Source organism: Triplophysa rosa, linkage group LG22 (genome assembly GCF_024868665.1).
Source record: "Triplophysa rosa linkage group LG22, Trosa_1v2, whole genome shotgun sequence".
NCBI classification, from domain to species: domain Eukaryota; kingdom Metazoa; phylum Chordata; class Actinopteri; order Cypriniformes; family Nemacheilidae; genus Triplophysa; species Triplophysa rosa.
The window spans coordinates 7874834-7891375 of NC_079911.1; the positions used below are offsets into that span (position 1 = coordinate 7874834).

The 16542-nt window shown below is 38.2% G+C and overlaps 1 protein-coding gene across 2 annotated transcripts in view; it reads left to right on the plus strand.

Moving 5' to 3' along the window:
* Positions 1–16542, plus strand: part of phf24 (PHD finger protein 24) — a 36599-nt gene that overhangs the window by 17870 nt on the left and 2187 nt on the right. The window contains exons 3-8 of one of the 2 annotated variants that reach the window (XM_057321770.1): positions 440–625; positions 7027–7105; positions 7301–7503; positions 9083–9249; positions 12495–12527; positions 14925–15014. In XM_057321770.1, coding sequence (XP_057177753.1) covers positions 440–625; positions 7027–7105; positions 7301–7503; positions 9083–9249; positions 12495–12527; positions 14925–15014 — 758 coding nt within the window. The remainder of the gene's footprint in view (positions 1–439; positions 626–7026; positions 7106–7300; positions 7504–9082; positions 9250–12494; positions 12528–14924; positions 15015–16542) is intronic. The other variant, XM_057321771.1, reaches the window with a different exon arrangement.

Below are 16542 nucleotides of genomic sequence, written 5' to 3' on the forward strand. Positions count from 1 at the left end.
TGCATAATTTTGGACTTATAAAGATGAACATAAAAATGCAAATAATTCGATAACACTAATTAGTTTCTGTAACATATGAAATGTATGAAATCTTACCTTATGTGACATTCATCAAACCTGCATGGTTTCCACATATCATGACATGAAAGTGAACCACATGCAGATTCAAATGCTGTAACTCTCTGCTCAATGGGAGAACATTGAATGTCAAGAGGGATTATTTCTACATTTGGTGACCTTTAATGGAAAGGAACTAATTGAGGAAAGTATGGATGTTGATTATGGAAGTGTTGTGTGATTGGTGAGTCACCACTTTCTGTGATGTGTAGTTACACAGATTCTCGGTGCTTTATGGGGGTTCTGTCAGTAAATCAATAACAGTCTCATTGCTATGTAGAGAATGATTTGTGTGTGTGCTCTCCCATTGTTTTCTGATCAGCCTGTCAATGATGAGATGTGCGATGTGTGTGAAGTTTGGACGGCGGACGATCTCTTCCCCTGCCGGATGTGTACGCGGGTTTTCCACGATGGCTGTCTGCGGGAGATGGGCTACCTGAGTACAGAAGCCCTGCAGGAGATGAGAGAAACAGCCCACACTACCAGCGGTTGGAGTTGCTATTACTGCGTGAGTTTTATCTCTGTAACCTCATGAATAAATGCATATGCACATCGACAGACTATAAACACACACTGTGTGTATTATAGAATCACATATCAGCTCTTCTGCGAGCAGCGGTTGTATGTAGTAGGATTTTTTTTTAAAGCACATTTTAATTCAGCTTACACCGAACAAAGTGCTGTTCAAAACACATAATAAAATTACAATATCCATCTATAAACATATAGAATAAGAATATATATTAGGGCCATAATTAGGGTCATATGAAATCAAAATGATTATTTTCTTAATGTTTCAAAGCAACAACATAAACAAACAATAAGTGATATGTCACACAGGAGCAATAATACAATAGGTGCTAATACAAAGTTACTAGTTTCAACAAAAGCCAGACCAATACCTGTTGAGAGAAAGAGATATTTTTTTCATTTGTCTGTCAAGTATTCACAGAAGAGATGTGTTTTAAGTAGTTTTTTTTTAATGTTGTGAGAGATGTGGTTGACCGGACTGAGTTAGGAAGAATATTCCACGAGGAAGGAGTTGTGAAGAAGAATGAGCGGGAAAGCGATTTACTGCCCTTATGAGAAGGCAATACAAGACGGCGCTCATTTGCTGAACGCAGGGTTCTTTATGGGGTGTAGGAGTGTAGGAGGGTGTGAAAGTATGCCGGTGCAGATCCAGTGATAGTCCTGTAGGCAAGCATTAGTGACTTGAATCTGATACGGGCTTCAACCGGTAGCCAGTGGAGAGAGATGAAAAGTGCCGTCACATGAGCCCTTCTGGGCTGTTGGAAGACGAGGCTTGTTGCTGCGTTCTGAACCAGCTGGAGTGGCTTGATAGCCTTTGCAGGAAGACCAGCAAGGAGAGCTTTGCCGTAGTCCAACCTTGAGATGACCAGGGCCTGGACAAGGAGTTGTGCCGCATGCTCAGTGAGTTAGGGTCTAACCTTTCTAATGTTGAATAAGGCATATCGGCATGACCGCTTTGTCTTTGCAATGTGATCATTGAAGCTGTTCATCAAATATGACTCCGAGGTTCCTGACTGTTTTGGAAGGAGTGATTGGGGTATTGCCAAGTTAGATGGTGAGATCGTGTTGCACAGTGGGGTGTTCCTGAAACACAAGTATTTCTGTCTTGGCAGGGTTCAGCTGGTGGTGATGCTCTTTCATCCAGGCATAGATGTCTTCTAGGCAGGCTGTAATGCGAGCTGCTACAGTGGTATCGTCTGGGTGAAATGAGATGTAAATCTGGGTGTCGTCAGCATAACAGTGATACGAGAAGCCGTGTGCCCGTATGATGGGTCCCAAGGATGTCGTGTAGATGGAAAAAAGCAGCGGTCCAGGCACCGATCCCTGAGGGACCCCAGTGATCATGTGGTGAGCGGTGGACAGCGAGCCCCTCCATGACACCCTGAAGGATCTGCCAGAGAGGTAGGATTTGAACCAGCGGAGAGGAGTGCCTGAGATTCCTAGAGATGACAGGGTTGCTAGCAGTATCTGGTGATTGACAGTGTCGTAGATTTATATTACATATTTAAACTGAAGCTGGATCATTTCTGTCTTGTAAGTGAGAAAAAAACAGACTAGAAGCATTTCCATGACTGATAGCATTTTAATGGTGGCTTCACTCCTGATCAACTTACTTAATTTACAAGTATTTGGAGGTTGTATTATTGACAGGTAAAAGCCTAAACCTTAAGTATATGATAAACCAATATTTTCCGATGTATTTCCAAACAAAAAAAAACATATTTTTTTATATTCAGAACAATATGGCCGTTTCAATGCTGAATAAAAAATGTATGAGAATTAAATGTCAAAGCTCTAAAACAGACAATTAATCGCCATAATCGTCAAAGCCCTAAAACAGACAATTAATTGTCATAATCGCAATGATTTACTAGACAATTAATCGTCAGCCAAATTTCATAATCGTGACAGCCCTAGTTGGAATCATTCGGGATAATGTAAGTGCACAAGTGAACAAACTTTATATAAAACTGTATATACCTGCAATAATACCGATATGTAGCTTTTCAATTATATATACCACCTGTGCTTTGGACATATCCACAGATCCCATATACAGTAAGAGCACTTCTCAAAGGTCACCACTAAGATGAGTCTGTCAAGATGATTGTGTTATGCTAGAGGGCCTGTGCACTCTTCTAAGTGCCGCTTCTCATCTCTGCATTACAAGAGTCCGGGACTAAAATTACAGAGTGGCCTGTCAAAGCGCGCAAGCCTCCTTCAGAGTCAAGTAGAGAGCTTATCTCGCTCACGCAGGCTGCCTCAATAAATTGTTTGACGTTCGGAGAGCGTACGATTTTTTGTAACACTTTGAGTATGGCGAGGGCCTGTTGCAAACAACACTCACTTTCATGAAGCACTTGCAGGCTTCCAGCTAGACTCACACCCGCAAATAGGTTGTATCCCGCGTTGCATTAACAGCTGTGAAAACATCTCTCTGAACAAAACGTGAGGCACTTGCTGTTATCGAAATGTCTGGCTCGCAATTCCTAGGAGGACTCGATCGCAGCTTGTGTTCTAGTTTTCTCACTCTGACCTCACTACCACCTGCTGCGTTTTCACACCTGCCAATGGTGGGTGAATTGAGAAAATTAACTGGGCAGAAAACAATTCTAACTGGCCATTAAACTTGCTAAAAATGGTTTTATCTTGTTTTTCAGTACAGTTGTCCAAAGTGTAGTATACCCAAAAATGAAAATGTTGTTTGTAACGAGGAAGGCGGGATGAGAGCCGTGAGGGAACGGTGCAACGCGCAGCTGACACTCATTATCACTCGCATCACCGGCCTCGCACCGTTCCCTCACGGCTCTCGTCCCGCCTTCCTCGTTACATTGTCATCATATACTCTTGTCATTTCAAACCTGACTTTCTTTCTTTTGCAGAACACAAAAGAAGATATTTTGTAGAATGTTGGTAACCAAACAACACTGGTCCCCATTTAATTCTATTGTATAGACACAAAACCAATGCAGGTCAATGGGTACTGCCGTTGTTCGGTCATCAATATTCTATAAAACATCTCCTTTTGTGTTCTGATGTTTTTTTATCGTAAGACATAAACCATGTATTATGTTCCAGTTCCTCACAAAATACTGGCCAACTGTTGCGCAACCGATATTTCCTCACCAAAGCTCTTTTTTGCCAACGTTTGGCATTAAACGAGTGTTCATTTTGGGCTGTGCTATTGCCTTATCCACATGTCTGCATGTGTGTGTGTGCGCATCAAAGACTTTAGATATTGAGACTTGGGGTTTAGAGTGCTGTATAGCTTTTAAGGAACACAAATGTTTAAATTCCTTTTCATATCATGTAATATCATCCTGTATCTTCAAGTGTATTTCCGTGCTTTGGGACAAGCCAGGGTCTTAATGAGAAAATACAGAGGCATAGAGAACGCAGGCATGACATTTAGCATTTAGCATGAAGACCGTGGTGTAAAATTCATTTTAAGAGAGTCCGGGCTGGGTTGTCAAACTGATTTTGGCGCTTGTTGTCACGGCAACTCTCCGGTCAATAGAATTAGCACTATTATTAGCTGTGTGACAATTTAGATGATTACAGCACTTCCGTAGTAAAAACACCAATAAAAGAGCTTGATCTGATATGACATGCACCTGGTGTGAAGATCAACCATTTTTAAATAACTCGTAATAAAATAACTTCAAATAAAATCCTTGATGATTAGGAATGTGATGGACATCACAATGAAAACTGAGATAAGGTGATTTAGAAAATGTGAGACATGAAATTCCCTTTCTTGCTCAAAGTATCATGTAATTATTCCGATCCAACTCCACCCCGGATTTTTTATTTCTCACTTTTCGCTCGCCACCTGCTCTCAATTTGCGCTCAGTTGCCTCTTTAGTTTTTTCAAAATGCATTTTTTCACACCAAACCACTTACATATTCTGATTTGGACACGCGGTCAATAGGAATAATCTTGGAATGGATTTGCAGTGTGTTGTCTTCCCAGCTGTCCCCGTCTTTCATTACTGTGGATATATTTCTGTGATCATTTTCCTCTTGTTAATGTGTGTTCTGACATCATTGGAGGTTTTGTGGATTGGAAATGTCACCCAGCAGGGCTGCTTTGTGTTCAGACAGTGTTTTCATGGTCTATTCTATAGCAAATCCAACTGTGCTTGTGCACTTTACACTGGCTTCATCTTCTGGATTTCTGCTGGAGTTTGATTCATTAATTATTGTCATATGTGTGATGCCATGTCACAGCAATATAGAAAACCTCAAAAATAAGCTCAGTTTCTTGTGATCATGAGTACAAATTATACATTTATATAAACAATATTTATGGTGTATTTATTGGTGTTTCATAATGTTTTAAAACTTCAATCAGAAAAAAACAATAAACCTCTGAAATTGCATTGTGAGATATAGTATACTATGCAACATTCTCTACACTGCACATTATGTAGGAGGCCTATAGGGAGTACCTACCTCTTACTGAACATTATTGTTCTTCATTCTGGGGATTTTGACCTGTGTCTTTGGAGAAAACAAACGAACATGCGACTAAATCTCATTTCAATCATCACCCTTAAAGGCGGAACGTTTCCCATAGCCATATGAGACACAACTGAGAGGAAATGGAGGTAAAGTAGCTCTGACACCAACCCTCCCGTCTGCTGTGTCACTATTCACATGAATTCTCATCAGACTGGGACAAGCTGATTGAAAACACAGTTTCTCCCTGGGCTATGAAAGCCTGCAGACAGAGCTTGAGCCAGTTAAAAATCTCATTTTGCATTTGATATGAAAGGACCAGTCGATGTTTAATCTCTGATGGCGCTCTTACACCTCAAACTCATTAGATTCCATAATGAGACGAGTTAGTCGGGTTGATTATTACTTGTAATTCACAGACTGTTACTGTTTTTAGAGCCAATGCAGGAGATAGAAGCACCTGCTGCTGAAGATAATGAATGTAGTATGTTTTTAGAGGCTTTGTGCAAGATGGATGCTTGATCTTTTTTGTCAGAGCTGACAATTTAAACTGTCTGAAATGTAAATCTACTTTTTTTTAATCAAATTTTCACATATTTTTTTTAAATGCTGTAAAATGTCAAATTACAGAAATAGATTGCAAATTTACAAGTCGGGTGTAAAATAACATGAGACACATACTTTAACTTTACCAACAATTATTTTACGGTATTTTTCTGGCACTGCCAGAATATTATAGGTTTTTAAATATATTTTTACAGTGCCGTTAAGCCTAAAATTACATTTTGAGGTGAAATTATATATTAAAGGGGTCCTATTTTGCCTATTTTTCAAAGTCTTCACTGCAAAAAATGACTTTCTTACTTAGTATTTTTGTCTCGTTTTCCAGTACAAATGTCTAAAAATTCTTGAATCGAGATGCATTTTCTTGATGAGCAAAATGACCTCAGAAAATAAGTCTTGTTTTAAAACAAAAAATATGAAATTCCAGAGAATATTTGCTTAGAACAAGCAAAAAAAACTGACAATGGGGTAAGAAAAATAATCTTGAATTAAGGTTTACCTTTTTCTTAGTCACTAAATTCAAGATTATTTTTCTTACCCCATTGGCAGATTTTTTTGCTTGTTTTAAGTACAAATTCACTGAAATTTCATATTTTTGTTCTAAAAACAAGTTGTATTTTCTTGGGTCGTTTTGCTCATCAAGAAAATGCATCTTGATTCAAGAATTTTTTGACATTTGTACTGGAAAACAAGACAACTATACTAAGTATAGAAAGTCATTTTTTGCAGTGTTTATTATGTTTATGATGTGCTACACAATAGGTGTTCATGTTTTGATTTTTTTTAAATGCTTTATATATCACTCATTTCACCTGTGTTTTACACCGTCATCTCGATTCTCAGAAAACAGGCTGTTGAGTATCTGGTTCTATGAAGTCCCTCCTTCCAGAACGCTCTGATTGGTCAAGCTGAGCCAGTCTTTTGTGATTGGTCTACCGCTTAGAGTAGAAGTGAAATTCCATCAGACCTCCCCTTTAAAAATAAAATGGGAAAAAATAATCTAATTTAATCGTCCCCTCGTACATAAATTCTGTAATAAGAGACGTCTACCATTTCGGTAATAATTCTCACTTATATGCATTGTTTATTTATTGTGACTAATGAACACTAACTAACTAGAACACTAACTAATTTAATGAATAGAATCCATTTTAACTGACAGCTTTCCCTTTTACACCAGACATTTGTGTAATCCGATCAGTTATAGCTTCAACAAAACTTGAAAATCATTCTTTCATACAAAATACCCATTTCACCAGTGAAATTAGTTAACATTGAAAGTGGTGTTATGTAATATTCCTTTAAAAGTGATTCTCTTTTTGCTGTGACAAAACTGAACGTCTTTTGCTCTAGGATAATGTGAACTTGCTGCTCACAGAAGAGGAAATGTACAGTCTAATGGAGACCTTCAAGCAGTGCAAGATCATTCCAGGTGTTTATTTCAGGATTATTCTAATAGCTTTTTTCTGTGGTCGTGGTTTGAATGTACTGTATTGCTTTGTGAATTGAAGGAAAGCAGCTAATGAAAGGTATGCTAATTTATCATGTCAGTTCTGTAATTATGCCTGAGTCTCTGTTCCGTTGATCGATGAAGCCCTATTTTCTCTCTCGCCTACTTTTTCTTCAGAATCGTGCTTGGTATCAGATGAACTTCTGCAATACAGGCACTTTGTGACCAAGCAGCTTTTTGACAGAGACTTGACTGATGAGGAGGAAGAGGAGGTGCTGGCCCAGTTCGCAGCTCTGGATCCAGAGAAGAAGGGCCAGATTGAGTGGTCTGATTTCCTTTACCACGAGACACTTTCAGTCCTGCAGAAATTCCGCACTGAGGTGAAGTGAGACAGCGATTGTTTTCTTAATGCATCGACTGTAGTCAAAATTATGCAGCATTTTTTTTTATTTATCGGATTCCATAATATTTGTTAAATCAACAGAACAGATGTAAAGGGATAGTTAGCCAAAAATCTAAATTTTGTCATGATTTATTTACCCTCATGTTGTTAAAAAAGACTCTTTTGTGGACCACAATTTGTCCATAAGTCAACCGGGGCCAGTGTTGTTTGGTTATCAACGTTCTTCAAAATATCTTCTTTTGTGTTCTGCAGAAGAAAGAAAGTCACACAGGTTTGTAATAACATAAGGGCTAGTAAATAATGTCCCTTTAACTGTGGTAAAACGTGTTAGAGAAGGCAATGCTCAGTAACATTCATATATCAGATTAATAGAAAATATTTAAAATATGTTATTAGTGCTGTCAAATCAATTAATTATTAAATATAACAAATATGTATAAATACACAATTAATATTTAAATATAATTTACAATATGTAGGCCTATAAAAATAAATTCAGAGTTTATTTGCAAACACAGCATTTTTTGAGTAATTATTACATAATCAAAACAACCCAACTGCAGTTTGATTGATATTATTTGAAATGCACAATAAAACACACATGATTTTAAAAATATTTTTAAAACGGAGTTATCTGTTTTTGCAAATGAACTCTTTGAATATATATTACTTATATTTCTTAAATATATACATGCATATTTGTGTATTTAGATATGTGCATAAATAAACAAGCCACACACACATATTATATAAACACAAACATTTATTTTGGATTGTCAGTACCGTAAACATTTAGAAGAGCAATGTAAATCTTGTAAGATTCAGTTTGTTAAACCACTAAACGTGTTTTGCTCGGGTAGAAAATGTTTACTTAATGCTTTGCTTTTTGTATTTCCCCCGGCGTTGAAATCAGGGAAAAAACTATCAGGAAATGCAATTCCATGCAATATTTTAGGTTCCAAGGACACCTGGTTCCTATGCAAGTCATAAAGATCACCGTCGAGTCCAACTGCTTTTAATTTCAGCAAATAATTGCGTGTTTTATTCCCAGTTTCTTTGTTTCTCCTTTTGTAAGCAGCCATTTTTTGCCACTCGAAGGGGCGTGTTCATGTGGTAAAGTGACATCAATGCATACCCTCTTATAAAGCATTTAGCCAAATATGTTAAACAACCTGACTCAAAATGATTTTACCATAGGTGCATAAAATTCTCATAACTCTAAAATAAATGTAACTAAAAGCCATGTGGGGATGTTAAACATTTTGTGAATGAAATGTTTGTATTTTGCTGAAATCAGCTGGAATGTTGTAAAAAAATGCATTTAAGAGTAAAAAGGCAGAAAACATAATTTAAAAAATTTAAGTAAAAATTATTGAAAGTAACAGATACCTATTTCTGGCTTTGCCAAAAAAATCCAGTTTTTGCTTAAGTACCAGTTTTGTATTTCCTCATGTGGACGCATTATGTCACGTATTACTTCATCTCCTGTGAAAACCGTCCCAAAATCCAGCTTGTGTTAATGCCAATCAAATTTTTCTGTTTGTTTTTTTAACCAGAACTCTCTGGTAAGAATTCTCACGGCGAAGGAGAGGGACCGGGCACGAGCTGTGTTTCAGAGTCTAGACCAGGACAAAGATGGAATCATCACTGCTGGAGAAGCCAAGCGGGCACAAACCTCCTGGTTCTACAAGATTAACAAAGAGTCACAGTCCTGCAATGTCAGGTGAGTCGGTCATTTGACAGTCATTTACTGTAGGGTAATCATGGCTACTTACACAATAAACAATGAACTTCAGACAAATCCTTAAAAATCGTTTCAGGAAGCCATGCAATTTGTCTGGTGTCTGGGCGAAAAATATGGGATCAAGGGAGTTTTTAAAGGCATGTCAAAGGCAGCCAATACTAACTGCTCTCGCTTTATTAGCATGTATCCCACATCTCTGCTCATGAATTAAAGCCTAACTTTGCCTTCTGAAGCTTTGCTGAGGGAATATGAATCATTTAAATGCCACATTTGCTGTCAGTTTTGACTCTGAATTAATGCATAACGCACTGTGGATGACATAACAGCTGAGGTAACCCATCTGTGGCACGGAAGAGAAAAAGTTTTTCAGTTACAGAAAAAAACAGGACAAGGACAGAGCTTAACAAAATACATTTTGACCGTGATATCAGAATTCAGAATTCTGAGAGCCCAGTGGAGTCAAAATGATGCATTTTGCAGTGATTTGTAGGGTAATGAAGCCGGGTACCTCAAATGCATCATGTGTTTATCTGAACCCTTCATTTCTCAAAACGCCATCAGTTTAGCCAAATCCAAACATCGAGTGCGACTTTACTGATGTGCCAGAAAGTGTTTCATTTGATATATTTATGTAGATCTGACATACCTACAGATGTACACTATCGGTCAAAAGTTGGGACACACTCAAATAAAACGTTTCTCATAGTTGATCAATTGTCTTTGAAGAGAAAATAATTTGTGCGTGTGCTTTCATTTCTTCCCAAATCAAACATTTTAATTAACTGTTTTTAAATGAGTGAGTTGGACCAGATAATGAAGGAAAAGCATGCCAACAAATGTCCAGCACATTAGAACTCTTTTAATACCGTTTAAAAATCCTAGATCTCCTGCTAATGAATAATATTGAGAAACTGCCAAAGCTCTCATCTAGGCTACTTTGAAGAAGCTGATATTTAAGAGTGCTTCCATTTGTGTTATTTTACAGTTTTGATGGCCTTGCAAATATTCAAAAATGCAGAAAATGATAACAACGAACTTAAAGGAACAGTTCACCCCAAAATGAAAATGATGTCATCATTTACTCACCATCAAGTTGTTCCAAATCTGTAGAAATGTCTTTGTTCTGATGAACACAGAGAAACATATTTGGAAGAATGCTTGCAAAAAGGAAAAATATCTTTGTAAATTTCGGTGTTCTGTTGAACACAAAAGAAGATACTTTGAAGTATGTCGCGGTTTTAGCTAACGTTATTATATTGATGAGCAAAGCTCACCAAATATGGTTCTCCACCAGATCTTTCAAGATCATATCCATGAAATGAGTTATTTAAAACATCCATTTCAGTCAAGGAATTAGTTTAGTTTAGTTTAGTGATCAAATATACATATTTTACGGTCTCTGATTAGTAATATAAAACATAACAATACTTGTATGCATTCGTCCAGCAAATGCCTCATTGATATTATATACTTTACATTATCTCATGGCCATAAGTAACGTGACTTTACCAAACAGGATTTAGAGCAAAGGTAGCGAATCGAAACACAGTAGAAGGGACCAAGTTTGTGAGTGTGAATACAGAAAACCCATCACAAATTAATATATATATGGTCGTTTATTAAACTCTACTCTACATGATAACAAAACAATTACGATCGCATAAAACGAACAAAACATTTAAACACAAATACGCTTGGTAGCGCGGAGGTAGAAGGAGTGAGAAGAGAGAGAGAGAGAGAGAGAGAGAGAGAATAGAAACGGATACTTGCAAGCTCTGTGCTGGACCGATATCTGTATGCGCGTGTAGAGATGGAATTGTTCAAAAGGTTTCAGAAAGGCTGTCCTGCAGAAAGTTGCGGGCCTCGTGATAGGCCTGCATGGCTTAACCACGTGGCAGCAGAAGTCCATTGTTCCATCCCTTCCCCCAGGGGGGGGAAGGGCAGTCTCCTAAGAGACGAAGCCGGAAGAGAAGAGAGAAGCGAGGTTTTCAGAGCAGGCTCGATATTTAAACTCACGAGAGGGCAGGCCCACCTGAGTTTGAATCAACCAATCAGAGTTGAGCAGGGAAGAGGTTCTTTGTCCACTCAACAGCTAATTTGCATCTTTATGACCTCCTGGCAACTTTACAAAATATCATTCCCAATTATAACATAATGAAAAGAAAGTGTTCTATGGTCACACAAGGTATATATACAAGGAATATATACAAGGAGGAATTGTAAAGACAAACATTTAGATATCAAAAATGGACAGGTTTGAATTGCAACAAGTCATGATTCATTCAGATGGAACGCATACAAACAAAGCCTGAATTAAACTTGTATATCTAACTGTGACAGACTATTTAAAATGGCACGAGCGCCAACACACAACCTAGATAGTTAGATACATATGTATAGAAAAGGACAGTTTAATCACATAAGTTCCTATTGTCAGGGTCATTTCTCTGGTTAGCCTCAGATGTTAAATTAGAGATGAGACAGAGACTTCTCACCAATGCTTTGAAGCATAGGGGTCGTAAATATCCAACAGAGAGACAAAACGTTATCAAAACTCTAAAACCAGACCCCTGGAGCCAGGTTTTTGCTATGGTCTTTTGATGATGATAGCAAAAGAAACCAGGACAAAAGGGAGTGGTGGTTGATGGCTCTTCTTTCAATGACTCCGACCATTTGGCTTATGCTAAATTCTCTACAAGTATGTAGAAAAGCAAACAGTTCTGGGCACTTTTGACTACCATTGTAATTGTTCCTATAGTCAATGATGGCCAAGAACTGTTTGGTTATAAGCATTCTTCCAATTATCTTTCTCTGTGTTCATCACAACAAAGACATTTATACAGATCTGGAACAACTCGATGGTGAGTAAATGATGACATCATTTTCATTTTGGGGTGAACTGTTCCTTTAAATTTGTTGATATCATTTTCTGCATTTTTGAATATTTGTAAGGCCATCAAAGCTGTAAAATAACACAAATGGAAGCACTCTTAAATATCAGCTTCTTCAAAGTAGCCTAGATGGTGAGTAAATCATGACAGAATTTTCCTTTTTGGGTGAACGGTCCCTTTAAGCCCAACCAGGTGTGCCCAGGTTTTTGACTGTTATTGTGCAGTAATTGTGAATTGTGTGTGTTGTCTGTTGTCTGTGTGTTGACATCATCCTCCATGCTTTGTTGTTTTTTCCACCTCGCCGCCAATTGTGAATGTCCATTTGCGCTGCAGGCTCACAGGATTGTGCTCCCCTTGCAATGTGGGGTAAGTTATTTCATCAGCATGGACTTCCCAAGAAACATCATGCACTTCCCTGCAACATTCTCATTGTAATCATTATCACCTCATTCTGTGTACCAGAACAGAGGCCAAAGAATCAAAGTCTAAAAATATCTAAAGAACTAAATGGTTGTGGTTTAAGGGGCCGTGCACAGAACCTTTGAGGGGTATGTGCTGAAACTGAAAAAGCGCCCCCCCCCCCTTTATTGGTCACATCTTATTGACAAATTAAATCAAACTAAATAATAGTCTCAAAAGCTTTACATTTACTCACTGTTAGTCTAACAGGTAGAAAATATAAAGAAATTGAATGAAGTTCTCAAACACTTTACAGTCTTGCTAAATTCTAAATTAAATACAGAAGAATACTCATTAAAGCTACAAAAAACATTGATTTCTTCTTTTCTTGTGTTCTTAGATTATCATAAGTGACAGGAGTCACAGCAGCATGTTTAAGAATGCGGCCCCTTTAAGAGCTGACGCTCTGCGCAGATCTGACACGTTACCCAATTTGCTTTGTGCTTACAAAAATAGTAAAATACTAAACAAAATGTGCTTTAAATCATAATTTTGTGTGTTTTAGTTCATTCAAGCACGAAGGAGAACGTAATACTAGTGCGCTGTCTGACAGAGATCAGTGACGCAGCCTTTAGCCCGTGTATAAGGTGTATACAGCAGACGGAACCGCTGTAGCGTTGCGCCGCGCAGCTAGACGCTTATCTATACTGTACGCGTCAAAGCAACCGTTTAAAATCACGCCCAAATGGTTTAAAGGCTTTTACATGAATAAGAGCGTGATTGTATAATGTAACGCTGGAAGGATGACAGTAAATTGCGTTAAATATTTTCAAAGCGTTATTCGGAAAAGGTGATGCCATCTGGGAAAACCCATCACATGGTGAAATTGTTGGCTACATATTACAAGTTTTGATTACATATAAAAAAGCTGTTCAAGCTGCTTCCAAATCCAAGTTTTTTCAGCGTGAACATGAATTAACCATGCAAGCATACAATACGATTTATTAATAAATGGGATAAAATAAAAAAAAATGTGAGAATAAATCTCACAGAAGCCCTTAAAAATGGAGCAGAGCAGGTTAAATGAGTTCTTGAGTGTGCGGATGTACTGTATATGTGGATGGTTGGCGCATTAATGGCGTGACTAAGCTTTCGGTCTAAATTACGCTCATTAAAATCAACCGAGGAGTTGAGATCAAAGCTCAAGAGTCTGAACTCACAGTGGCTCTGGTTCTACATAAAATGTTTGGGTTGCTTTTTAACGCATTGGTTATGGTTGTAGTTTTGGTTCATGCTTCAAATTCACATTTCACATTAATTGATTTCAATGGATGAAATTTAGAATTACAGTTTGCTAAATGACATGCAGAGTATGAGTACAGTATATACAGTATATATACCTGCAGTACACTCTTAAGAATAAAGGTGCCTTACATAGAAGAACCTTTTTTGTCTAAAAGGTTCCATAAAGAACCTTCAACATCTGAAGAACCTTTCTGTTTCACTAACGGTTCTTTCTGGTGAAAAAGGCGCTTCAGGTTATAAGAAGGTAAGAAAGAAATGGTTCTGTAAAGAACTTTTGAGTGAATGATCACTTTTCCACCATCGCGCCGAATCGTTCTCGTTGCTTAATCGTTCCACTCCGTGCCGATCCATGCCAGCCGGTACGTGAATGGTTTTTAAGTAATAGTAATAGTAAATACTGTAAATAGTAATAGTAAAATAACGTATAAAAGTCCGCTCTCGAATCATGCAGTTGATGTAGAAACGTCAAAATGAAGAACTATTGTTGCATATGCAGGTACTGCGGACACGAGAAGAGATATAAAAATACAGCTTCTGACCGTTTTCCCGCTGCATTTTTAATGACTAAACAGACTATCGACGGTGACGTCACTGCACGCGAGAAACCCGGCAAGTCTCAAACTTTCATGTAAACGCAGTTTTTTGCGTAGCCGGTTTATTACATGTAAACAGGTTTCTTTTTAAGCTGATTTTTGATAGATATCCATTTATTTTGTGCATGTAAACGCACTCATAGTCAGAAACAAATGTATAATACAATGCAATGTAAGTTGCTTCGGATAAAAGCGTCTGCCAAATGCATAAATGTAAATGTAAATGTAAATGTAAATGTAAACGTAAATGTAAAACCACTGTCTGCTGTAAGCTGTTTAGTAGTGTGTGTGTGTGCGTTTGTGTGTGTGTGTGTGCGCGTGTGCATTTATGTGTGTGTGCGTTTGTGTGTGTGCGCGTGTGCATTTATGTGTGTGTGTGTGTGTGTGTGTGTGTGTGTGCGTTTGTGTGTGTTGAAGAGAGTAAATGAAAAGGTGTGTGTTTTTGTTTGATTTTTTTCGTCTGCAGTATCAGTCATGTAGGTCCAATATCTGAGAGCAGTCCAGCCAGCTCCAGCAGTGAGAGAAGCAGAGATAAAGCCATGGAAAATGACAACAGGTTAGTGTGTGTGGACTTGGTTTTTATATGTTAGTGGGGACCTAAACCTGAATGCACACCAACTCATGGGGACTCGTGTCACTGTGGGGACCAAAATTGAGGTCCCCACGGGCACAAAAGCTTATAAATTGTACAGAACGATAATTTTTGAAAATGCAAAAAGTTTTCTACGAGCTTTAGGTTTAGGGGTTGGGTTAGGGGTAGGGGATAAAATATACAGTTTGTGCAGTATATAACCCTAACCCTAACTCATTACGCCTATGGACTGTCCCCACGGAGATAATAAAACATACATGTGTGTGTGTGTGTCGGTTTTTAATATGTGTGTGGGGACCGAATGTCAGCACAAGAGTCTTAGGCTCTCCACATGTAAAATACCATATCATGTGTCCTATGAAATGACAGCAAAAACTAAAAAACAAAAATAATAATGTTATTTTTAATTGTTAGTTTTTTTTCTAACTTTTTGCTATGTCACACCGCAGTACACTTGCGGTTTATTTGTCAACTACCAAATATGGACTGGTGCTACAGTTAGTGTATAGTAGTTATAATTGGCTTAATTTAAGAAAATTATTGAAGTTTGATGCCAATATAGCTGGCCAAATAAAAATGTAGCTAAATAAAAATATTAACTTTTTCGGGTTGTTTACATCTAGTATTAATATGCGTTTTGGTCGATCAGATCACAACTGGACGACGCTAAATACATGTGTAAATACGGTGTGAAACGTATTGAGCTTGTCCACTTTCGACCACTTCCAGAGGTAGTCAAAAACGCATTCGACCGGAGTGTGTTCGTGATGTAGTTGCGCATGTGGTTGAATGCGTTCGAGCATCCCTAAGTGACCGCCTACTCTCCTTCTACGGACATAATTATCCAGACAGGATTTAAAGGGGATGTGCAACGATGTTTCATGCATTCTGGCATCTTTACAATGTTAAACGTGCTGGCTTCTCATGCTTGACATGATCAACTTGTTAAAAAACGAGGTCCTATTTCTGTGCTCGATACACTTCCCCAGCGTTCGTATAAGTTTCATAAAGGGTTTTTTTCGAACACGAAAATCCGTTTCGTAACAACTTTTCTTAGTCCCTTATTGGACAATTCTCTCGGAAAAGCATGCCCACGCGTCAACCCGCCAGAGCGAGAAGAAAGAGCACGCCCACGTGTCAACCAGGGAGAGCGGGAGAAGGAGCACGCGCACATCTCAACCAGTTGGAGCAAGAGAGAAAGAGAGCACTGCGTTCGCGAAGTTCAGCTGTGTCTGTTTGTTCACTGCATTTTCATGAGGAATGTTACTTAAACGGTGGATATAATGCTGGATTTGGAGATCGTTTGAAACTGATAGATGGAGCGGTTACAGCTGTCATAGCAGAAATAAAGACCGCTTTTTTTTGCTGTCTCCGGTCACGTTCATATGTGCATTGCATGCGCTTATTTAGACCATTCGATCAAAGTATCTGAAAAACCTTTGTATTTAGCCACCAATTAACCCTCCCCTCGAAGAAATCCGAACAGAAGTGG